The following is a 23,495-nucleotide window of genomic DNA, read 5'->3' as shown; positions in this document are numbered from 1 at the left end:
CCGAGACCCAGTCCTTCCCGGGGTCCGGCGGAGCCTGACGTCTCTGAGGCCTGGTGCGGGGTGACCCAGGCTAGCTGCTGCTCCTCCGTGCCTCAGTTTCCCGCTGTGCTTTGGGGAGTCTTGGAGAAGTTGGGTTTCACCCCTCCTGGTCCCTACTCCCACCTTTGGAAGGCTTTCCCTAGTTGGTCTCCCTGATGGCCTGACCTCTGACCTACTGCTAGCCTTTGACAGGTGGTTGTTCCCATGGGCAAGTTCTCCTACCCCTTACAGCCTTAGCTGGTACAATAGCTGAGACAAGGGATGTGTCCCAAGGGAAATTGAGGCATAACGAGGAGGCTGGCCAGCCCCCCAGCCTAGAAGAGAACTACAGACAATTTATAAATGGGAAAACTGAGGGCCCAAGAGGAAGGGACCAGATCAGTCTTTCCCAGACCAGCCGGCAAGTGGAGGGGGTTGGGAGGGAAGGTGCTATCAGCAGGCTGTGGCAGGTGGGGGGGACGCACCGGCTGCCCAAGAGACTAACGTGCTCCACAGGGGCCCTCGGGGCCAGCCTCCTGAGAACTGAGAGAGAGGAGGTAAAAATCAAAGGAGAGGGTGGTGTCCATATTCTGGAAGGGATCTTCCACTCTCATGACCTGGGGCCTCATCACTTCACCAGGGCCGTCTGCTCCATCATGGGCAACCGTGTAGAGCCCAGATCCAGGTAGTGGCTCCCATCCTGCCAGGCAGGGTCCTGAGAAGCTGCAAGGTGAGGCTGTGGGCACCCAGCCTGGGCCGAATAAGGGAAGGAGTCCAAGAGGGACAGGAGGGCAATCAGACCCACTCAGCTCTTCCCTCCAGGTCCCAGTCCAGGGAGTCCTCATAGCCTCTCCAGGAAGGCTCCACAGAGACTCCTAGAGGGCCAGGAGAGGAGACACAAGACCCACCTGCAGTGTTAGCAATCTGTTTCTTTAAAGTGACTCACTTTTGCTTGGGGTGATTTCATCCTCCCTACAATCCTGGTGCCACAAGCCCTCCCTCCCCCCACCAACCCTCCCGCACGGGGGACGGTGATAGGGAAGGGTAAAGAAATCAGAGCTCCTCCCAGCCCAAGGGTAATGATACGGTCACCGAGAAATCACTCAGAAAAAAACATAAACCTCAAGATCCTGAAGGGTTGGGAAGCGTCCTAAATCCATGCCTCCGCCCTTCCCTTGGCCTGGAACCAAGGTGGTAAAATTGCGAGGCCACAGGATTCAAACCTGCGCAAACGCCTCTGGGCACCTTTGGAATGGGCATGCTGCTTGTATGTCCCGTAAACGCTGTCACTGTCCGGCGCTGCATCCGTTTTGCGGGGTAGGGTGTCAGGCGGGGTGCTGGGCCGCATGGGGAGGAGGGGTTCATCCCACCCCAGGAGGGTGCTGCGCAAGGCTTCCCGGGGTTGCAGCGCCTTTAAACCGGGATGGAGTCGAAGAGAGGCTCCGGACGCCCCCTGGCGGGGGTTCTGGGTACGGGTCGCGCCAGGCCTTCCTCTGGGTATTTCTTCCCAGCTCTATTCCTCCACACTCCCCCACCCCCGGCCCGCGACCCTGAGGCCAAGTCGTAGTCGGTAAACCCAGTCCGTAGGAGGGGGACCAGAGCCTGGCCTGGCGCCTCGTGCCCCTCCCTTGCTGGCTTCAATCGGTCGCCTCCCTGTCTATTTCTGCCCTGGCTCTCGGACAGCAAACCAACTCCACTCCCTGCGCCCCGCGGTGGTTTTTGAAGGGACTTGGCCCAACGCCCCGGCGTAAGCCCTCGGCACTTTGCACCATTGGTCCGTGTCCCCAGGGCCCACACAGCTGGGGCCAGGCGCGGGGAGGCCGCAGGGTAACACTGCCAGCTAAGAAGGGCGCTGAGACGAGGTGATGCTGTAAGGGACGGGTCCCGGAGGTGAAGGTGAGGGCTGCCGGACGCCCAGGGACTCCCTCTGGAGGCGTGTCCCCTAGGCCCCGCCCCCTTGCGGCGGCGGTGTTTAGCGGTGCCCCGTTCGTCCCCGAGACAGAACCGCTGCTACTGTCGCCGTCTCCGCCTGCGCTTGGCCGAGTCTCACCGCCACAACCATGCCCCGGGGGAGCCGAAGCGCGGCCGCCCGGCCAGCCAGGTGTGAGCGGGACAGGGGCGGGGGGGGCGGCTAGGGAAGCGCGGGCGCTCCCCTGCAAGGGCGCGATAGCTTGACCTTGGCGGCTGCTGCGCCATCTTGGTGGGGGGAGGGGCGGGGGTGCCGCAACCACGTGTCTAGGACTGTGGTCGCCCACCCTTGGGACGGAAGAGGAGGACGGGGTTCGTGTCCGGGAGCTGCAGGCCCCTGGGGCCCCAGTTCAGGGGTCCGGCCGGGATTAACCCTACTTCCCCCCCCACCCCGCAGCCGCACTGTTCACCCGCCCGCGCACCCGCCGCCCTCGGCGGCTGCAGCGGCCCCGGCCCCGTCGGGCCAGCCCGGCTTGATGGCGCAGATGGCGTCCACGGCTGCTGGGATGGCCGTGGGCTCGGCTGTGGGACACGTCGTGGGTAGCGCCCTGACCGGAGCCTTCAGCGGGGGGAGCTCAGAGCCCGCCCAGCCTGCCGCTCAGCAGGTGAGCAGCGGGCTCAGGAGAAACTGAGGCCGACTTCCCACAAGGGTCATGTAGTAGGGTGCTACTGGAATGTCCAGCGAGAAGTGCCCTGGCGTGTTCAGAGTTCTCTCAGGCCCAGGACTCATTCCTCACTCTGCTTTTGGCCTCCTGTCACTCACAGGCAGGCTCTCCGAGCCCCTTTCCTGAGGCCAAGGTCCCTAGACTCCCAGGGACCAAGCAGACCTTTAAAAATGGGGAAACCAAAGCCCTTAGCGGTTCAGAGACTGGCCCAAGGTAACCTAACCCTAGTGGAGGGGAGAGATGTTGAAGTTCTGAGGCCCTGTTCGTCCCATTCCCAGGTTCTGCCCTACAGTCCCTGCATCCCAAGGGCAAGGGGGTAGCCAGCAGCTCTGAGCCCACTTCCTGCTCACCTCTCCCCTACTGGGCACCCCACCAGTCCTGAGCCAAATGCGGCTTAGTGGCAGGGTCAGGGATCATGAGGATCGCTGTGGCTGAGCCTGGAAGCTGCTAGTACTTGTGGAGGTGGGGCTTATACTCCAAGAGTACAACCACAGCACCTTGCTTTTCTAGAGTCTTTTCCCTCCCTCAGGCCCTACTTGCTCAGCGAGCCCATTATGAGGCAATTGGGAAATGCTGTCCATACCGGCACTAGCATAAGCTGAGTGGGTTTGACAGGGCTGTGGGCTGCTTCTGTTTCACAGATGGAGCAGCTGGGGCTAGACAGGGCAGGCCAGTCTGAGTCCGTCAGCCTGCCAGGGATCCCAGGGGCACCTGGGCTGGGGGGGTGGGGAGCGGCCGGCAGCCCCCGGCTTTGGAGCCCACTTTCGGGTGCCAGCCTGGAGCTGACATTGCTGCGTCCTCTAACATACGCCAGGCTCCCACCCGCACTGGCCCCCAGCCCCTGCAGATGGGGCCCTGCGCCTACGAGATCAAGCAGTTCCTGGACTGCTCCACCTCTCAGAGTGACCTGTCCCTGTGTGAGGGCTTCAGCGAGGCCCTGAAGCAGTGCAAGTACAACCACGGTGAGTGAGCAGCCCCTGACCCAGGCAGGAGTGGGAGGGACAGCCCCTCATCCTGCACCTGCAGGCTGACCACCAGCCTGTGCCACTCCTCTCTCCGCAGGTCTGAGCTCCCTGCCCTGAAGAGACAGGTGCGGACTGGTGCAGATCCGTGAGCCAGCCCTGCACCCACCTTCACCCCTTCACCGACAGCCGGACCATGACATCAGATTGTACCCATGTAGCTGGGATTGGGAGTGAGGAGGAGGTTTCTTACCCCACAGATGACCGGAGACGCAAATGTGCAATTAAAAGAGTTTATTTTAGACCATAGCCTGCTGTGTGCCCTCTCACTAGCCTGTCTGCTGGGGTGGGGTCAAGGAGCACGGATGAATGTCCCAACTGTGAGGTGCAATTCCTTCACCTTAAGATGACATCTGGGTGGGGGAGGGGGAGGAGCCCTGTCGTAATCTGATGACCTTGGACAGTCCAGTTAGGAGTGAGGCATTAGTAGGGACCCCAAAGGCATCTGACTCTGGGAACTGGAATCCCAGGACGAGCCTGTTTGTTGCCTCCTGCTCTCAGGGATGCTTCCTCCTTCACCCTCCTTGTCTCTGCCTCTGGATCCCTTTCTCTGCACCCACATCTTGGGGGGCCCCCCTTGGTGGCCTCACATCCGGTCTGTGACCTTGCCCCTCGGGCTGATGCAACTTCTCAGTAAGTCCAGATTCTGCAAGAAGAATGCCCCTGGGCTGCTGTTTGGGCCTGATCACACACGGCAGAGGTCACAGCCAACCCCCTTGGATCAGAGTCCAGCTCAGCCACTTGGCTGTGATGTGCCAGATCACAGGACCTGCCGGAATAGACAAGCAGGCCCTTCAAACCCAAGGCAGACCTCACTATCATGTGCTCTGGGCTGCTGCCTTCATTGAGTTCAGCTCTGCATTGAGCACCTACTGTGTGCCAGGCTCTATTCAATATCTCCAGGGCACTGAGGACGTCCCTGCCCTTGGTTACTTACCGTCTAGTGGAGTGGTGGGGATGTCTCTTCATGCAGTGTGTTCCACCTTGTGGGTATTTATGTGTATATGTGTTTGCAGGGTGTGGGGGTGGTGTTTGTGGTGTATCAGCACACATAGCCTGTCCCCTGGGACTTTTAGGTGTGAGCATCCCCCCAGGTATCCATGTCTCCTCCTTACCTGGCTGGCTTCTGGCCCCAGCTAGCGGATCCTGGATGGCAGGGAGCCCATCCTTCGTGGCCTTGAAGAGGGGCCTTGCTCCTGGTGGCCACGCCGAGTGCTTGTGCGCTTCTTCCGGCCATCACTCATGGGATGTAGGCCTGACAGGTAGCGAAGCTCCTCTGGAAGGCCCAGGAAGCCCTACCTATGGGTGCTGGGGAGAAGGTGCACCCTCCCCCTGGGGCTCAACCGTGACACTCACCTGCTAGCTCTGGATACTGGTCATCCAGGTTCTCCAGGAGGGACTCATAGCGGGTGGGGGCCCCACCCTCCCCTTCTGTGGAGGGAGGAAGACCAATTCCTGACTGTCCTGCTGGTCCCCACCTCCACCTCTCACTCTGGACCTGTTTGCTGGTCCTGGCTGGGGCCAACAAGGCATTGGATGGGAAGGGTCAGGGGCTAGGTCCTGGCCAAAGTAGGGGGTGCTGGCCAGGGCCTTGGGTGGTCTCTGGAACTGCTGCCCCCCTCTCACATTCCAGCATAACTCCAGGGGAAATCTTGGGCCCCACTTACTGATGATCTGCACGAGGACATAGGTCCCACGCTCCTGCAGCAGGGCACTGCCCATGGAAGGGGCCTGGGAAGCCCCTTCCTCCAGTCCCTCATCCAGACTCACAAAGTGCCCATCCTCAGCCAGGAGGGCAATGACCGCTGGGAAGGCAGAGAGGGAGGGAAGGCAGGGCTGGCACCTCTGCCTGGAGGGCCCTCGGCCCCTCCTCCCCAGCACCCCTCCCTGCCCCCTCACCATCTGGGGGCACCTGCCCCCTCTGCCTCAAGTGGGCGGTGAGGGTCACCGGGCTGCACCAAGTGTTCACCAGCTCCCAGCAGCCAGCTGTAGGGGCGGGGCAGAGGTGAGCAAATGGTACCCTCTGCTTCCCCCCGATCTGGGACCATCTGTCTCCCATCTCTTCTCTAACCAGAGCAGGGAATAGGACTCCAGGATTAAGACTGTACACTCCTCCATCCATCTCTTGAGATGCTGGTGACCAGGGCACACAGCTCTTGCCTCCTGCACTGGATGCCCCCCTCCCACTCCAACACTGCCTCTGCACAAGACCTCCCTCCAGCACTGGAACCCCCACCTCCCATCCCGGGCCCACCTGCCACCGGAAGTCAGGAAATCTGCGCCTGATGTACCCTGAAGCTTGAGGACCACTGACCGAATTAAGAGATTGTGTAATTTAAAAACACACCCCATGGTGATGTGGTGGGTGCTCTTCTAGAGGAGCCCGTGGGAACTTCCCAGGACCCAGCCATCGGGGTTGCCCCTCAAGGGATTCCAAGCATTCTGTCTGCTTCTTCACAGAGCTGTTTCCCTAACCACCCCCATCCTCTTATGCAAGTGCATCCCCCTTCCCCACACTGCCTCCCCAATCTCCCCAGGGCAAAGGGAAGCAAGCTTCTGAATGTACCACCCCCCTACCCATCTGAGGGACAGGGGACCCCACTTACCTCCAAACATCACTTTGATAAACATGGCTGCAGGGGAGAGGAGACAGATGTGGGGGCTTTGATCCCCTAACCCCCAACTTTCCAACTAAGGAAGGATCTACGGCTGAGATCTATTCAGGGAGGGATGGCACTGCCAGGAAATGTGTATGTGTGTGGGAATGGGTGGGTGGATCCGGGCTTAGGTCCTTGCTTGGCTACCCTTGGGGCTGGACCCCACCGGTGTAGAGGGGTCCCTTTGGCTTCCTCTTCCTCCCGCCTGTGGGTCAGAGCAGCCCAAGGAGACTGAGGCCCTCCCAGCTTCCAAGCTGGTCTCCATGGCAGTGGGAGCTGCCAAGTCATCTAGGCAGGAAATGCTTTCCCCTGCAGTATCCTGGTAACAGGATCTGGGGCGGGAGTATGGGCACTCCCTAAGGCAGGGCTACAGTGGGGGCTCAAGCCTTGTGGTCCAGGGATGGCCCAAGCCCAAGACCACATCCCCCCACCAGTAGAGACAGAGCTCCCAGGCTGAAAGGGGGGAGATTCCTGGATCAGGGCCCCTGGCCCTGGGAAAACCCCACTATGAGCTGGTAGGGCTGTGGCCATGGCGGAAGCAGGGGTTCTTACCACCCTTGCAGTTCCCTACCTACTAAGGCCCTCTTCCCTGTGCTGTCTTTCCTCTCCCTCTCTGCCTTCCTCCTGACCTCCAGCCTCCCCTCTCTTTCCTCTGTCCTTGTTTGGGCAAGTTTCTTGAGGTATGATTTACATACAGTAAAATTCACCCTTTTTCGTGTTTTCGAGTTTTGACAAATCTCATAGAGCCACCACCACAGTTGGGAAGCAGATCATCTCCCTCACCCCCCAGAATTCCTTTACGCCCCTTTGTAGTCCATGCCAGTCCCTGGCCACCATGGCTCTGTGTTCTGCCCCTGCCTTTTCCAGAATCATATAAAAGGAATCATAGAGCATGGAGCCTTTTGAGTCTGGTTTCTCTCACTTAGCATGAGATTCAATCAATAGCTCATTCCTTCTTACTGCTGAGGAGGGTCCCATTGTCTGGATGTGCCAGTTTGTTGATCCATTCACCTGCTATTGTTTGGATTGTTTCCAGTTTTTTGCAATTATGAACAAAGCCATATAGACATTGGCAGACAGGATATTGTGTTTCTCTGCCTCTCCATCCATGTCCATCCTCTCTTTGACTTTCTCTCTCCCTTTCTCTCTCTCTTCACCATCTCCTTTCCTTCCTCCCCCTAGCACCCCCTCTGTCTCTCTCAGTTTCTGTCTCCTGTACCCCCTGTCTATGAGCCCCTACCAGACCCCTTCAGCCAGGGTGCCAGGTAGGCGTCTGGATCAGGCTTCCTACCTTTGCCAGCTCCCTTTCCCCTAGGTTTTGGAAATGCAACCACCCCCCACCCCCCACCAGGGTGATTAGGCTATTTGTCCTGCCCTCTGGGCCACTGACTCAGGAGGAAGACTGAATCCTCCGCGCAGCTTGCCGAGCATCACACTCTGCCTCTGGATAAGCACTCAGCTCAGTGCTTCCCCCTGTAGAAAGCGGGGGGGTTGGGGGGGTTGGGGGGGTGGTAAGAACACGGCTCAGCAGAGTCCTTGTGAGGATTAAATGTGGTAACTTTCTTTCTTTCTTTCTTTTTCTTTCTCTTTCTTTTTAAGTAAACTCCACACCCAGTGTGGGGTTTGAACCCTGAGATTAAGAGTTGCATGCTTTACCAACTGAGCCAGCCAGGTGCCCCTTAAACGTGGTAACACTTTAAAGTGCTACCTTGGTGCTCAGGATGCTGGAAGCGCTCAGAATCAGCACTGTGCGAACAAGCAGTGTTTCGCAGATTTATTTAAACACAGGACACTTTCTTCCCAGGACACCACTGTCACTGGGGCCCTGTGTCCTGCAGAGCACAACTCAGGAGGGGCTGCAACCATATTCCAGAAAAATGTCCATGCCGAGCCCTGGAGCCTCAGCTCCAACAACCATCACTGTTGTCCCAAGGGTTCATTTTCACTGCTGCCTTAACAGAGTCTTTGATCTTGAGTGTTTTGGAGATGCCCTAGGGAGATGTTAGAAACAGAATGGGACCCGTTGGAGGGGGGCTTTATAACCTCCCCCAAGGGAACTCTCAAGGCTTTGAGTTAATAAGAACGCACCGTTTTAATTACTTTTATTATTATTTAGGTATGCTAAGGCCAGCAGACCAAGAGATTGCCATTGAGAAGACAGTTTGTTCCCCACAGATCTCTAGGGGATGGGGTATGCCGCACCACAGAGGGACACGTGGGGAAGCACCCGGTAGGTCAGCAGGCAGAGGGCGAGAGGGAGCCTTATGGTTTCTGAGGGAAAGAACAGGTGAGGCAGAGTGAGCAGGCTCCAGAGTGGCTAGTTTGAATAATTTCAGGGCTCTGGGGCATCGGGGCTGTCCCTGGCTGTCAGGTACCTGGCCCTGGGTGACTAAGGCAGGAGTACAGTGGCCCAGAGTATGAGAGCCATAGAGGAGGTGGTTGGGGATGTGGGCTCTGGATTGGTTTGCATTTGATAAATACCCGCTTGGGTGAGTTATTTACTATCTCTAGGAACTGGGTAGCCCTGGGAAGGTCAGTCCCTCCAAGGTCCGCAAGGCCCCAGATGTCAAAGCATCAAAATACAGAAAATGCAAGGCATGATCAATACACGCACTGTGCCTGGCACTGAGCAAATAAATCCCACCTACTTCTTCACACCCCTTGGGCTGGCACTATGCTCATCTTCATTTTCCAGAGAGGGGAAGGAACTCGGCTGAAGTTGTGTAGTTAAGAAGAGGAGGATCTGAGAGTCAAGTTCGAACCCCAACTTGGGAAGTCAGCTCCTCCACCCGTCTGGCAGATTAAAGGGACTGACCATGTCAAGTGTTGGCGAGGATATCTCTGGACCTCTCCTACCTGCTGGTGGCAGTGCAAATCGGTACAACCATGGGACACTGGTAGTATCTACTAAAGCTAAATGTACATTTTCCCTCCGCCCAGCAACTCCAGTCCTGGGTGTCTACCGGAAGAAATGAGAACGCAGGTGCACCAAAGACACTGACAGGGATGTTCACAGCAGTTTTATTTGTAATGGTTAAAGACTGGAAAGCACCCAAATGTGTATTCACAGGAGAATGGAGAAGCTGTGGATACGCTGTGGTTTATCCACATGTAACTACGAGAATGAATTAGACATTGCTGCACACATACGGATGACTCTCCTAATGTTGAACAGAAGAAGCAGGAGCAAAAGGAACACACTGTCATTCCACTTAGAGTTGGTGTTCTAGAGCAAGCAAAATTGATCTAAGTGATTGAAGTCAGAATGATGGTTACCCTTGGGGTTAGAGAGCCTGTTACTGATGGGGATGGCACATGAGGGAGCCTTCTGGGGAGATGGAAACATTCTAAATCGTCATCTGGGTAGAGGTTGCGGGGGTGGAGATATATATATATATATCTCCATATAAATAAAATCATTAAGCCATACACTTAAAATCTATGCACCTTATCCTACGTGAGTTACACCTCAATAAAAAAGCATCTACCTGCTATAACTGCATGTGTATGTGTGGATTTCTGGACTCCTGTTCTCAGAGGGCCCTGTGGGGCCAGGATCCCGACATTTGGGAAGATAGGGCCCAGCTGTTGGGCCCCAGCCACTATACCCCCATGCCCCCACCCCTAGTCAATGGGTTGATTTGCATGCCTTGTCATGGTCCAGGGGCTTCCCCTGCCTGTGCTCTGAAGCACCTGGAGCACTCCCAACAGAACAACTCCTGTCTGCCTCCCTGCCTCTAGCCATGGCCTGCTGGCATCTGGCCCTCCTTCTGACTGGGGCCCTCCTGTCCGGTGAGCTCCCCCTAGGCCTGGCTCACCTGGGGTGGGGTGGGGGATGGCACTGGCTCCAGAAGGCCCCTGCAAGGAAGCAAATCAATGTGGGCAGTGGGAGGGTTCTAGAAGGGGCATTAAGGTGGAGGGGAGAACTGGCTACAGCTGGCTCTGCCCTAGACCTGGGGCAAGTCACTTCTCTGTGTGGGCCTCAGTTTCCTCATTTGTGAATGACCAGATCGTTAGGATCCCTTCAGGTTCTGATTCTTTGGGGACTCAGAAGAGATTGGAAGTGGTCAGTCACCTTTTTAGTTTTTCACATGGGAAGCTATCCCAAGGGCTTCAGGGACAAACTCTCCTTGAGAAGATTCTCAGCAGCCAGTTGTCTGAGGTTGAGCTGATGGGTGGGACAGCCCAGGAGGCTTCCTGGTGGTGGTAGCCAGAGTCTGGAAGAGCCAGTGTGACTGAAGGGTAAGGAACGGGGGTGGGCAGAGAAGGACCCAGAGGCCACCAGTCCCCATACTCTGAACTCTAGGTGCTCAACTGAACACAGATTCTTGCGAACATAAAACAAATGAGGACTTAGGGGTTGCCATCTTTGTTCCCCATCCCTCTCAATTCCAAGGCACTGGGCTATGAGGCTTTCGGGAGTCAGAGTCTCCTTGGAATCTGATCAAGCCTTCGTGGGGTGGGGACAGGAAGAAAGGAGCCCATGGGTCTCTCTCTTTCTCTCTCTCAGTCTCTCAGCCAGGCTTGGCCCAGCCGGATGCACTGCTGGTCTTTCCAGGCCAGGTGGCCCAACTCTCCTGCATGCTCAGCCCCCGCCATGCCACTGTCGGGGAGCACGGCGTGTCTTGGTATCAGCAACGGGCAGGGAGTGCCCCCCGATATCTCCTCTACTACCGCTCAGAGGACAACTACCACCGGCCGCCTGACATCCCTGACCGCTTCTCGGCAGCCACAGACGCCGCCCACAATGCCTGCATCCTGACCATCAGCCCCGTGCAGCCTGAGGACGACGCAGATTATTACTGCTCTGTGGGTTACACATCCTAGGGGTGGAGTGTGGGATGAGTGCCTCTCGTCTGCCTCTCATTTCTGCACTCTGACCTTGGGCCCCCCTCTTTCTTCAAATCTTGATTTTGCTCCTCTGTAAAATGGGTTAATAATATTAAATCTGTAAAAAATAATATCAAACGTGAACAATAACTATGCGGAGGGCCATGAAATTCCTGCTGAAAAAGTGACTGGGAGTGTGGGGGTAGGGATTCTGGGGATTGTTACAGAAGAGGAAGCACCTGAGACCCTTGGGGCAGGGCCCAGCCTCTCTACTGGCCCCCAGGGGGCTTAGACTGGTGGCCTGGGCTTCCTGTGACCTGAGGAGCTGGAGGAAGAGAAAAAGGAACCAGCTCTTGCTGCTCCTAGCTCTGCATGGTTGGTTGTGGTTCAACGCTCAAGGGGTGACTGGACAGGGTCCTCATGGAGCCCAGGCTGCTAGCTTGGGGGCCGAGGGGAGCTCCTGCTTACTCCTTGATGGGGCAGGAAGGCAGGTGTGAGTATGTATGTGGTGTGGGGGCACTCAGAGGCACCCCAGGGCTTAGATGGAGGGTACTCCGCCGCGGAGCGAGGCCGGGTCGGCTCAGGTGGGCAGCATCTCTCCAGTTAGGAATGTGTGTTCTACTGGTCCCGTGATAGGGCTGTGCCCCCTCCCCCACCAGTTCTCCCACAGGCAGGGAAGGTTGTACCTGAGCAGCTGAGCCGAGTGGGGAGCACTGAGTGGAAGAGCAATCCTTATTAGAAGCAGAGCCGAGCGTCTGGGTTGGGGGGGCGGCGCTCAAGAACACACTCTTCTTCCTTCCCGGTTCCTTATGTCTCGAGTCATCCCTCACATGCACTGGAGTTGGGGGTCTCCAGGGTCCAGCCTACACTCCCAGCAGTCTCCTGGGCCCTCAGTTGGCCCCTTCTCATCTCAGTTTCTGCTGATACCAGCTGGGCAGGCAGGACCGAGGCTACCCAGGAAGGGTGAATCATGCAGGACCTCTGGGCCTGTGCGGGGTGACGGGCTCCACAGCTCTGGGAACCCCTTCCCTTCTCCTGAAGACCCCACCCCCCGCGGCCACTGGCTCGCCCCCACCCGCAGGGCAAGTGCCGCAGGAACTCGGCCGCCTGCCTGCGGCTCTAGGCCCGCCCGCCCTTCCCAGCCTCAGTTGCCTCTTCCTCACTCCCGCCAACGGCTGACCAGATGTGTTGCCCACGACCAGGATTTGCTTTGGGAAAGGCCCGGTGCCCAGTCCCTGTCCTGGCGCCGCGAGCAGGAGCGGCTACGCGCGCGGACACCAGGCGCCGCAGGAGCACCGAGACGCGGGGACCTCCACGCGGCCTAGAGCGGTTCCGGAAGTGCCCGCGGGCTAGGGGGCGGGGCTCCGGGCGCTCGGGCCGCCGCGGGCTCCGCGTCAGCAGCCGCCGCAGAGCGAGGCCGGGTTGGCCGCGGGTTGGAGCAGCTGAGGTGCGGCCCCGCCCCGCCCGCCCGCGGCCCCGCCCCGGCCCAGGTGAGCGGCCCCGCCCCGGCCCAGGTGAGTGGCTCGGCGTCGGCCGGTCTGACCACTTGTCCCTCCGGTGGCCTGGGGTGTGGGCGTCCCTCATCGGTGGGAAGCATGTAGGGCTCCCGCATCGCCGCTCGGGCGGCGTGTGCGTGTCCGCAGCCGCTCGCAGGCTTCCAGCCAGGAAACCCTACGGACCGAGGGTCTCCCGGGTGCCCAGGCCCTGAGGGCTCCCCGAAGCAAAGGGTGACGGATGCAGGAGGAGCCGAGGAGGCCCCAAGAGAGGTGGGAAGGTGGGGTTCCTGACCTTTGGATCTTCGGTCCAAAAATATTTAAAACGTTGAGGACAGATAAAGAATTGCCAACTTTCTAAACAGAGTGGAGACTTCAGCATATAGGCGGTCCATAGTGGGAATGGAAAACCCCTAAGGAGGGAACCTTGGAAATACCAGGATTTAACAGGTGGGTGGAAGAAGAGTTGCAATCACAGATACCAAGAAAAGGGGATCAGAGAGCATTAAAACTGGGGGGGGGGGGGGGGCGGGTAAGGGAGAGAACTTTCAGAAATGAAGGGAATAAAGCAGGAGGTGGGAAGGGGGCTGGGGGTTTCAAAACCTTGAGGCGTTCAGGTAGGCAAGGTGGGTTTAATGAAGGGGTGGACCCGTATTATCACATCTTCCAGTTTTCAAGAGAAAGCCTGAAACACAGAGTTTCCAATATTGGCAGCTAAGTCAAACAAAAAAAAGATTCCAGCTCTTTTCCAGCCAAACAAAACGTGTCTGTGGCAGGATCCCCAGGCTGCCAATTTGCAACTTCTGAAATGAAGGGTTTTGAGAAAGGAGCTATTGGTGAGCACTGCCAAAAGGGGTGGGAAAGTGAGGGCTGAGAAGAGAGGGATTGGCCATAAGGAGGTCACTGGATGCAAGAGCTGAAGATGCTGAAGTCCCAGCTGAAATTGGAAACTTGAAATTTGTCTCCGTGCGGTACACAGTCCTATGATTTTCTTTGGCAACATTTAACATCTTAGGAGGAATTGACGGAGAACGTTGGTATTTGGCAGCTGGTTGCAGGGCAGGGAGGCGAGGAACGTGATGCTGGTCAGAGTCTATAGTTCGATCCATGATAGAGTCTAAGCTAGACAGGGAAGGGTGGACTAGAAGAGAGAACCAGGGCGAAATTGGTGGGTTGTTAGACCTGATGAGATCAATCTAGAGAACCTGAAGGACTGGAGATTATGGTTGCTGAAGAGGGAGGGAAAGGGAGTTAAGTGGTCAAAGAATTTTTGAGACTACTTCAGTTCTGTGCTTTTCACACCTGACCTTTTTACTGCCTTATAATTCATAAAAAAAAAATCATTTCCAAGTAGGAATGAGTTCCATCGTGACTATGCTGATTAACTTAGTGTGTTTTTATTTTACTTTATTTATTTGACAGAGAGAGACACAGTGAGAGAGGGAACACAAGCAGAGGGAGTGGGAGAGGGAGAAGCAGGCTTCCCGCGGAGCAGGGAGCCTGATGCGGGGCTTAATCCCAGGACCCTGTGATCATGACTGAGCCGAAGGCAGATGCTTAACGACTGAGCCACCCAGGCGCCCCAACTTAGTGTGTTTTTTGAGCTGCTTAACTATCTGTGTTTCAGTGTACTGCTAATAGTACCTTTGTATAGAGTTGTGAGGATCAAATGCAAATGTGCTTATAGAAGGTCTAGTAGTGCCTAGCACATAGTAGATGCTCAATAAACATGAACGGTTATCATTATCATGGTACCTGGGGTTTCCCTTTAGCTTGCACGGCAATTTCTGAATGGGGTCCTGAGGGGCTCCCTCAGAGGCCACCACAGTGGGATGGGGGGTGTTCCAGGATCCGTCCATGTCCCTATGAAAACAACCCCCATTAACTGGAGCAGCTCTGCTTTTGTCTTTTATTTATTTATATCTCCGAGACGATTTATTTGAATAAAGAGTTCTGTGCTCCCCTCCCCTCCAAAAAATGTGGCCATCAGTCCTAGCACAAAACCAAGTGGCTTTTCCTCCATTCAGTCTTGTATTTATGCAACCAGTGTGTGTGGAGATTGTCCTGTTGTGCTGGGGTCTGGGGCTGGGGGCTCCACAATGAAGGGAGCTCTCAGGCAGTGGTGGCAGGAGTCCTGAGGGCCCATGTTTGCCATCCAGGATGGTGAAGCACTCGTGCTGCACACGTGCACTGAGCTCTGCAGGCACTGAGGGGGTGTGCCTGAGACCACCAGTCTTAGGATGCAGAAAAGGGGACGTTAGGACTGAGTCTGGGAAGATGATCCAGTGGCAGTCTGAGAAGAGAGGGGGACCTGTTAGGAGGAGGAAGCATTTAGGGCTGTGTGGAAGGAGAGGCTGGAGATGGGGCTGGAAGGGCTAGTGCTGTGAAGGGCTTTGGGAAGGATTTGGGCTGCTGCAAGATCCTGAGACCGATGATCAGGCCTGTGTTTGGGGTATTTGACGCTGGTGTCGATGTAGACAACAGACCTGAGGGAGGAGTAGAAGCTGGAGGCAAGTGGTCATTTGGGAGGTGAGTATGGAAGTAATCCTGGGGAATTGCCCTGAGGCCTGGGCTGCGGACTGACAGAGAGGCAGAAGCCTCTTAATAAAGCCTCAGGAAATGGACAGACTAGGCGTATGGGGTGAGAGAGGGGGAAGGTCTAGGCTGACTCCCAGGGTTGTGGCTTGGGCACCTGGCTGGAGGGGGTGCAGCTAACCTAGTATAGGAGGGAAGTTTGCGCTGTCTCCAAAACCCCCATCCCCAAGGTCCTCCATTAGCCAGAATCTTGCCTCCTTTCCACAATGGCCCCACTCCTGCTCTCATCTACCTCTCTGAGCACCTTCAGTCTTTAGATTCTAGACCCCATGGTGTAGCACTTGATTCTGTCTGTCTGTCTTCTTTGTAGTTTTTTCTGATCAATCAGACTTGTCCCTAACTCAGTGGGGATCATCTCAAGGGCAAGCTTGTATCTTATTTTGTCTTGTCCACGAAAGATTCTGGCACAGGAAGGAGGTACATACTAGGTGCTTGATTTGACAATATCCCTTGTTTTCTTCTCAGATTGGGAGAACAGTAAGTGTGTCCTTAAGAAGACTATCTTTCAAGAACTACAGTCATTGGGGGGTGATACTAGAGTCACAATGGAGGTTCCCCCAGCAGCCAAGTTTGGTGAGACCTTTGTGTTTGAGGACAGCTTAGAGATGCAGCAAGAACTCTTCCCAGAGGAGGACCTGGGGGACCCTTTTCTTCAGGAAAGAGGTTTAGAGCAAATGGCTGTTATTTATAAGGAGATCCCTCTCGGGGAGCAAGACGAGGAACATGATGATTATGAGGGCAATTTCAGTCTGTGCTCAAGCCCTGTTCAGCATCAGAGTACCCCCCCAGTAAACAGATCCCAGGATGATGAAATCTTCAGCCCAACCTTCTTGCAGAAATCAGACCTTAGTATGTGTCCGATAACCCACAGTGGAGAGGAACCCAATAAACACAGTTGTGAGAAGGCGAGCAGGGCACACTCAGGACCTAACGAACCTCACAGAACTGCGCCACCCGCAAAACCCTATGCATGTCGGGAATGCGGGAAGGCCTTCAGCCAGAGCTCACACCTTCTCAGGCACCTGGTGATTCACACTGGGGAGAAGCCCTACGAGTGCTGTGAGTGCGGGAAGGCCTTCAGCCAGAGTTCACACCTTCTCAGACATCAGATAATTCACACTGGGGAGAAGCCCTACGAATGTCGGGAATGCGGAAAGGCCTTTCGTCAGAGCTCAGCCCTCACACAACACCAGAAAACCCACACTGGGAAGAGACCGTATGAGTGTAGGGAATGCGGGAAAGATTTCAGCCGGAGCTCAAGTCTCAGAAAACACGAGAGAATCCACACGGGAGAAAAACCTTATCAGTGTAAGGAATGTGGGAAATCCTTCAATCAGAGCTCTGGCCTGAGCCAGCATCGGAAAATCCACACCTTGAAGAAGCCTCACGAATGCACTCTCTGTGGGAAAGCCTTTTGTCACAGGTCCCACCTCATTCGGCACCAGAGGATTCACACTGGGAAGAAACCTTACAAATGTGAAGAGTGTGGGAAGGCCTTCAGCCAGAGCTCCAACCTCATTGAACATCGCAAGACTCACACCGGCGAAAAACCCTACAAATGCCATAAGTGTGGGAAAGCCTTCAGCCAGAGCTCCTCCCTCATCGAGCACCAGCGCATCCACACTGGGGAGAAGCCCTATGAGTGCGGCCAGTGTGGGAAGGCCTTCTGCCACAGCTCTGCCCTGATTCAGCACCAGAGAATCCACACCGGGAAGAAACCCTACGCATGCAACGAGTGTGGCAAAGCCTTCCGGCACAGGTCAGCCCTTATTGAGCACTATAAAACCCACACCAGAGAGAAGCCCTATGAGTGTAACAAATGTGGCAAGTCCTTCAGGGGAAGCTCACATCTTATTCGGCATCAGAAAATCCATGCTGGGGAGAAGCTCTAGAAGGAGGAGCTCACACCAAAGCTTGAAACCCTTTCCCAGATGGAACCCACACCCCATCGCCTTGTCTGTAAGACCCCACCCACCTCCCTGATCCCAGGGCCGAATGGAAATGTGCCACCCCCAGAGCTTCTGGCCACCCACGCTGGCAGCCAGGCCCCCTCGCGCCCCCCCGCCCTGGGCGCCCCACATGCAGCAGGTTTACTGAGTGGGAGGGTGGAGTAATGGGAAGGCCGCTGAATAAGAGGCAAGCCCAAAAAGAGAGCTGGCCTCTGATTTGACTCCCAAGCCTGTGAGATTGAGTTTTGCCATCTCTTCGCCTTTGTCAAAATCCAGAAGAATAAACACCAGAGGGAGAAAGTTGAGTTAAACACACAAAAATATCAGATGAACTCTCTAACGTCAACTGCAGTCTGGCACTTTGAGAAGACAGAACTGTGCTCACAGTCTGAATCCGCTAAAGAAAAATGAATCCGAAAGTAGATATGTTAACAGCAAAATGGAATCTTCCATTTGGCTTGGGCACTGGTGGGGACAACCAAAACAGGTTACAGAAGAGAGGGAGGGTCTGGAAGGATTCATTCTGGGTTGGGGAAGGGAGTGGTGAGCCCCTGGCATGGTCTCTTAATCCCTGTTCTGGGTTAGAGTAAGGGTGGTTTCTGGCAGATGGCCTTCACAGGACGGTAGAGGTTTGGTCCTGTAGGCCAGAGGACATTTGACCCTGGCTTTGACTCAGCCTGGCATAAGGCATCAGTGCCCTCCAGTTATAACTCCTCCACAAGACCTAGGGCTCCCAAGACCACAGTGTGCCTTGGTTGGCCCCAGGGCCCGTTTCTGGTCTGGGGGCTCTGCAGCCACCTCTCTGCTCTCCAGTGCTGGGGGACCTAGGAAGCAGGGCGATTCAGTCAGAGGTCCCAGTTCAGATCCCAGGTCTGCCCCTCCTACTTGTGTGATCTTGAGGAAGCTCCAACGCTCTGTTTCCCTATCTATGAGATGGAGATATTGGGACCTGGCCAACTCCTGTTCAGAATGAAACCACCCATGAAGTGCTTTGGCAACTGGCAGTTGAGGATGGAGACCCAGAGGGACCCTTGCCCCACCCAGAGATCTATTTCCTAAAGGCCCAAAAGGCATCCCTGCTGTTCCCCGGATGGCAGGGCCTGCAGCCCACCCTCTCGTTGAACCAGGGCTTAGGCTTTTATTCACTCCCTCCAGTCTGTATCCTGGGCTGTGGATGCCCTGTGGGGCCACCTCCCAGACAGGAATCCTTTCCAGATGCCATCCTCAACCTATCCCCAGAAGCAGTGTGGTCTGCGTCCCCGTACTTCTGTCCTCTCTCCTCAGGCATTATTCAAAAAGTACCATTGCCTGTTCCCTGCCTAGACCAATGCAGTCGGCATCCCCAGAGGTGGGGCTCAGACAGTGGTATGTTTTTAAAGCTCCCCAGGTGATTAGAATGTTCCAGTAGGTAGCCAGGATGTGAGCTCTATGCTAGGCATCTTGCAACCCCAGCATCTCCCAAATATCAGGCCTGCTTGCCGTGAGCAGAGTTTGAAGGTGGCCATTCTGTCTCAGTCCCCATGCCTCCCATCCACCAGGAATGGGCTCAGGCTGTGCCGTGTCTGGCTGGTGGAGAGGTGTTTGTCCCAGGTCCTCAGGCCTTCGTGTGGCCACCAGGATCTCTTGGGTATTGCCTTCCCCCAGGCTCCTCCGAGGCAGGCTAAGCGATTCTTTTTTTTTTTAAAGATTTTATTTATTTGACAGAGAGATAGCGAGAGCAGGAACACAAGCAGGGGGAGTGGGAGAGGGAGAAGCAGGCTTCCTGCCGAGCAGGGAACCCGATGCGGGACTCGATCCCAGGACCCTGGGATCATGACCTGAGCTGAAGGCAGACGCTTAACGACTGAGCCACCCAGGCGCCCCTAGGCTGAGCGATTCTGAAGTTTTCCAAAAGTTTATAGCTGGAATCCCATTACCCGCATCATGGGAACACTGGCTATTTCAGCTAATCAGAAGCTCAGCTTGGTGCTCATGTATAGTTTTGATGAATAAAAATGGACAAATAATTGTTACTTAGCAAGTGGAGCTTGGCAGGCTGGAGATTTTAAAAGGCCAGGTCTCCAGCTGGGGGGATGACAGTGGACGTCCCAGCCATGAGGACAGCAGCCACTCCTGTCCAGCTCCTCTCTGTTGCGTGAATGTGTGAAACCTTGAGCCAGCACCCGGGTCTCCTAGAACCTACCGTACCACCAGCTAGAGTGGCCTGACTGGCTGGCCCTGGGGATTGCCTGCATGTGGCCTGCGCTGCGGATCTTCAGTCACTTACTAAGAGTGCAGAGAGAATTGAGACCCCTGCTCTGCGTGGGTGGGAGAGCAGCCCCCTCCCCAAGATCTACCTCCTCGCACCCCCCCGGCCCCCCATTCGGCCTCGCCTTGGCCAGGCCTGTCCTTATCCGGCAGTCATCGGTTTCCTACCTTTGATGTCTCTCCGTGTGCTTCTGCACGCCCTAGCCAAATTGATTTTCTTAAAGCATCTCTTTGCACATGCCACCATGCTCCTTAAAGCCAACCCTCAGGGGCTTTTCTGCACATAAGCCCCTATTTCAGCCAATCTGGTTTGCTCCTGAACAGACCACAGGGGGTTCACGCCACCCTGCCCAGATGCTCCCTCCTCTCTCAGCTTCCTTTACCTCATTTTATGCCATTCTTGCATTTTGGAATATGCACTTTCTCCTCCTCCTGGTCCCCCCCGCCATCTCCTCCTTCCTGTCGACAATTTATGTAACATGGGGATTGAGACCCCCTTTCTGAAGGGTTGACAGATTCTCACATAACCATGGTAGGACCAGGTACTTTTCAAAGTGTGAGCAGAACCTAGTACCTTCTGTTCACATTCCTTTACTGTTTTATGTATTTTTAAATCCTTCAATTTATTTAGGTTCTTGAACAGTGTAATATTACAAGAGAACATCCTGGTAGTATTTTAATCGTCCTTGGATTTAGTTGTTTTATGTTTGTCTTACATTTTTTTCCTTCTTATGGTAGATGTTGAGTGTTGTAAAGCTCCAACTCTTGGTTTTGTTGACTAATTGAATGGTTTTGTCGAAGTGTATGTATTCTGCTTTTTTTTTTTTTACTTCATATTTTACATTTCTGAAATTATTTAGATATAGCTAATCATATTTTTAATGTTTCTAGTAAATGCAGGTACTTTGGTCTAGGACTTTTTTTCTTAGAGCTTTTTCTGCACTCTGTCAGTTTGACATGTGCAAGTTTTTGTTACCATATGAGGAATTTCCTTTTGGCCCAAGGGTTGTTGTTTTTTTCTATATTTCTAAGTGATGAATGCATAGGTCATTGCTGTTCTTTCTTACTGTGCTGTGGTGTCAACATTTCTAAGTGTCCATGGAACCTACTCTGGGCCTGAAGATATGATCAATTTTTATAAAGCATTTGTCAATCTCAAGAAATGGGTTTGTACTCCATCAGTTCTATTTGTTACTCAAATTCATACTTTCTCTGTTGTTTACAGTTCTTAACTTGGGTCTGCAGACTGCCTAGGAGTCCGTGGGTGCACAGGTTTATTTTAGAGGCAGCAGAGAGGAATGGAACAAAACTGGGTGGTTACATACGTGAAAGAATTGTTCGGGGCTGGGGGTTGGGGGACCTGTAGCATTCACCACATTTTGGAAAGGCTCTGTGAGCCTCAAAATAGTTAAGAACACTCATTGACATGATCAAATCATAGTCTGATTTTGTGTTTTTTACTTTCTGTTTCACTTAAATTTGCTTCTATTTTATGTTCGTTGTTGTAATGTTAGACGTGCACTTTTCTCAAATCCTTTTTGAGAAATAGGCAGGGTTATCATTAAGTAAGTACCAGGATATTTGGAGCATATATATTTAATAGTAATATATTGCAAAATTGTGCCTTTTAGTGTCTTTGCCTCTTTTAATTCTTCTAGCTTAAATTTTTCTTTTCCAGATACCATAATTGAAGCCCCTTGCTTTTTTCAATTTGCATCTGCATGAGAGTTGATTTTGCTCAGCATTTTTAAAATTTGTGTATATATTTTGCTGTATAACTTACAAACAGCAAAGTGTTGGATTTTATTTTCTGATTCTTTCTGTAATTTTTTTTTATGCAAGAAGTTCTCATATCACAATTTATAGAGTAAGGCATAATTTATCTTCATACTTGTTTTAATATAGATGAACTCATTTATTTATTTATTATTTTTTTAAAAGATTTTATTTATTTATTTGACAGAGAGAGAGAGAGCGAGAGCAGGAACACAAGCAGGGGGAGTGGGAGAGGGAGAAGCAGGTTCCCGCCGAGCAGGGAGCCCGATGTGGGACTCGATCCAGGACCCTGGGATCATGACCTGAGCCAAAGGCAGATGCTTAACGACTGAGCCACCCAGGCGCCCAGATGAACTCATTTAACCCAAAAAGGCCGTGCTCATTTAATGTCCATCTTTAGGAGTTATTCACCATGTGTGGAATATTATTTCTGGGGAGGCTGATGGTCTGCCGTTGGGCACACCTGCTCCTTCCTGCCTTTGTCAGTTCCAGGCTCTGTCCTGATCCCACTCTTTTTTTTTTTTTTTTTAAAGATTTTATTTATTTGAGACAGAGAGAATGAGAAACAGAGAGCATGAGAGGGAGGAGGGTCAGAGGGAGAAGCAGACTCCCTGCCGAGCAGGGAGCCCGATGCGGGACTCGATCCCGGGACTCCAGGATCACGACCCGAGCCGAAGGCAGTCGCTTAACCAACTGAGCCACCCAGGCGCCCCTGATCCCACTCTTAAAGTGGCTTCAGTGCTCTTGGCTCTAACCCGGAGGAATGATGCCACCTCACAGCCCTGTGGAGCTCAGAGGAGATAGAAATACAAACCTGCATGGCAAACTGGGGGCATAGAGGATTAGTACGCTATTAGTGTTTTCTTGAAATGTTTCTTTTTCTGTTCTTCCTCCCAAAGTTCTTTCAGCATAACTTGGAATAGTATATTGTGGTTTACTTTTTAGGAAACACTGCCAGATGTAGCAAAGAATTAGACCTCACAGATCCATCCCACACTCCCTGAGTGAATGTGTACGGTAATCTGGACAAGCAGCAGGGAACCTGATCTCATAACCCCCATCCCCATCACCTGTCTGTCCCAGGTGGGTCCCCTTGTCAGCCCTCCCCCTTCCTCTGTGGTAGCGGGGAGAAGCACTGTCACAATTGCAGAGATTAGAGAATATGGTCACTCTGGCCACTCCTGCGGCAGGTGGGGAAACGGAGGCCATGATTTAGCAGAAGTGAGGTGCTTTAGTGTCAGACCTACCCGGCAGCCGTGGCAAAGAACAATTTCGCCTGTTATAGTGCAGCCTTGGGCAGCTGTTGCCAGGACTTTTCAGGTGGCAAGTGATTTAGTCACCATAGGCCAAGTGAATAAAGTGAAAACCAAGTACTCTGTCCGCTCAGAGTTGCTCAGCCCTTGTACAAGTGGACGTCCGCCAACATTACACAAGGTGGATATATATATATATATATATATATATATATATATATATATATATACACACATTTGCCAGAATGCCAATGCACAGAGTTACTGGGGGTGGGGAGAGAGAAGCCCTTTTCTTTTTCTTTTCTTTTTTTTTTTTTAAGATTTTTACTTATTTATTTGAGAGAGAGAGAATGAGAGAGCACATGAGAGGCGGGAGGGTCAGAGGGAGAAGCAGGTTCCCTGCCGAGCAGGGAGCCCGATGCGGTACTCGATCCCGGGACTTCAGGATCATGACCTGAGCCGAAGGCAGTCGCTTAACCAACTGAGCCACCCAGGCGCCCGAGAAGCCCTTTTCTTGTGGGAGAACCCCATCTTCAGTATCTAACAACTCAGGATGCCACATCAGAAGGTTGCCTGGTGAGTGTAGAATTGGGGTGTCAGGACATGGACCTATCCTCCACCACAGGCCACACACTTGCACAACACTCAGAATGCTGGTGGGGGGCACCCGCTGAAGACCCTCCAGTGTCCATGGCCTCCTCCCTGGTGGGTGCCTGCCCTCTGAGGTCCAGAGCGCCTTCTGGTGGCGACTTGCAGACACATGAAAGGCTCTTACGAGCTCTCCAAGTGAAGTGTCTTTCACTTATTAGCCCGGCTTCGTCTTCTCCCTGGAGATCACCGGAAGCACCACTGTTTCTGCCCTCTGGACCTCACTTAGGTCTTCCAGGTCCTGGAACCCCTGAAGTGAGAGAGAGTCACAAGCAACCAAGTAATAATGTGCTAATAACGTGTGTAATCTTCACGTTGTCTCATCTTTCAGAAAAGGAAGCTGCACCTTGTGTGGTTCTGGATGGATCTTCTCC

At 53.9% G+C, this 23,495-nt stretch overlaps 4 protein-coding genes across 5 annotated transcripts; 3 read left to right on the top strand and 1 right to left on the bottom strand.

Moving 5' to 3' along the window:
* Nucleotides 1-1,853: 1,853 nt before the first annotated feature.
* On the top strand, nucleotides 1,854-3,922 carry CHCHD10 (coiled-coil-helix-coiled-coil-helix domain containing 10). The gene is made up of 4 exons (XM_034989221.1): nucleotides 1,854-2,119; nucleotides 2,384-2,591; nucleotides 3,466-3,613; nucleotides 3,714-3,922. The coding sequence occupies exons 1-4, from the start codon at nucleotides 2,079-2,081 to the stop codon at nucleotides 3,731-3,733; spliced, it is 417 nt and encodes a 138-aa protein (XP_034845112.1). The 5' UTR covers nucleotides 1,854-2,078; the 3' UTR covers nucleotides 3,734-3,922.
* Nucleotides 3,923-4,041: 119 nt separating this feature from the next.
* On the bottom strand, nucleotides 4,042-6,304 carry CUNH22orf15 (chromosome unknown C22orf15 homolog). The gene is made up of 5 exons (XM_034989087.1): nucleotides 6,280-6,304; nucleotides 5,573-5,659; nucleotides 5,332-5,478; nucleotides 5,026-5,110; nucleotides 4,042-4,354 (listed from the first exon to the last, which is right to left on the bottom strand). The coding sequence occupies exons 1-5, from the start codon at nucleotides 6,302-6,304 to the stop codon at nucleotides 4,189-4,191; spliced, it is 510 nt and encodes a 169-aa protein (XP_034844978.1). The 3' UTR covers nucleotides 4,042-4,188.
* Nucleotides 6,305-9,605: 3,301 nt separating this feature from the next.
* On the top strand, nucleotides 9,606-11,686 carry VPREB3 (V-set pre-B cell surrogate light chain 3). Its single transcript, XM_034989086.1, has 2 exons — nucleotides 9,606-10,122; nucleotides 10,841-11,686. The coding sequence occupies exons 1-2, from the start codon at nucleotides 10,074-10,076 to the stop codon at nucleotides 11,155-11,157; spliced, it is 366 nt and encodes a 121-aa protein (XP_034844977.1). The 5' UTR covers nucleotides 9,606-10,073; the 3' UTR covers nucleotides 11,158-11,686.
* Nucleotides 11,687-12,619: 933 nt separating this feature from the next.
* Nucleotides 12,620-18,480, top strand: ZNF70 (zinc finger protein 70). 2 transcript variants are annotated; one of them, XM_034989220.1, is made up of 2 exons: nucleotides 12,620-12,674; nucleotides 15,714-18,480. In XM_034989220.1, exon 2 carries the CDS (start codon nucleotides 15,794-15,796, stop codon nucleotides 17,138-17,140), a length of 1,347 nt encoding a protein of 448 aa, XP_034845111.1. In that variant the 5' UTR covers nucleotides 12,620-12,674; nucleotides 15,714-15,793; the 3' UTR covers nucleotides 17,141-18,480. The 2 variants fall into 2 exon arrangements, with proteins under 2 accessions (XP_034845111.1, XP_034845110.1); XM_034989219.1 differs by lacking the exon at nucleotides 12,620-12,674 and adding an exon at nucleotides 15,136-15,182.
* Nucleotides 18,481-23,495: the final 5,015 nt, after the last annotated feature.

The sequence above is a fragment of the Mirounga leonina genome, unplaced genomic scaffold (genome assembly GCF_011800145.1).
Source record: "Mirounga leonina isolate KUSES-001 unplaced genomic scaffold, KU_Mleo_1.0 Mir_481, whole genome shotgun sequence".
Taxonomy (NCBI): Eukaryota; Metazoa; Chordata; class Mammalia; order Carnivora; family Phocidae; genus Mirounga; species Mirounga leonina.
This window is presented reverse-complemented; position numbering and strand designations above follow the sequence as displayed.

Bases quoted from the DNA above. Each gene is read 5' to 3' on its own strand.
- CHCHD10 (XM_034989221.1), top strand. From the start codon at position 2,079: ATGCCCCGGGGGAGCCGAAGCGCGGCCGCCCGGCCAGCCAG. The intron at 2,592-3,465 runs GTGAGCAGCGGG...AACATACGCCAG, and splicing joins CCCAGCCTGCCGCTCAGCAG to GCTCCCACCCGCACTGGCCC. The intron at 3,614-3,713 runs GTGAGTGAGCAG...CTCTCTCCGCAG, and splicing joins GCAGTGCAAGTACAACCACG to GTCTGAGCTCCCTGCCCTGA.
- CUNH22orf15 (XM_034989087.1), bottom strand. From the start codon at position 6,304: ATGTTTATCAAAGTGATGTTTGGAG. The intron at 5,111-5,331 runs GCCCAAGATTTC...GTCTTCCTCCCT, and splicing joins GCAGATCATCAGTAAGTGGG to CCACAGAAGGGGAGGGTGGG. The intron at 4,355-5,025 runs GTGTCACGGTTG...GTGTGTGATCAG, and splicing joins TATCCAGAGCTAGCAGGTGA to GCCCAAACAGCAGCCCAGGG.
- VPREB3 (XM_034989086.1), top strand. From the start codon at position 10,074: ATGGCCTGCTGGCATCTGGCCCTCCTTCTGACTGGGGCCCTCCTGTCC. The intron at 10,123-10,840 runs GTGAGCTCCCCC...TCTCTCTCTCAG, and splicing joins GACTGGGGCCCTCCTGTCCG to TCTCTCAGCCAGGCTTGGCC.
- ZNF70 (XM_034989220.1), top strand. From the start codon at position 15,794: ATGGAGGTTCCCCCAGCAGCCAAGTTTGGTGAGACCTTTGTGTTTGAG.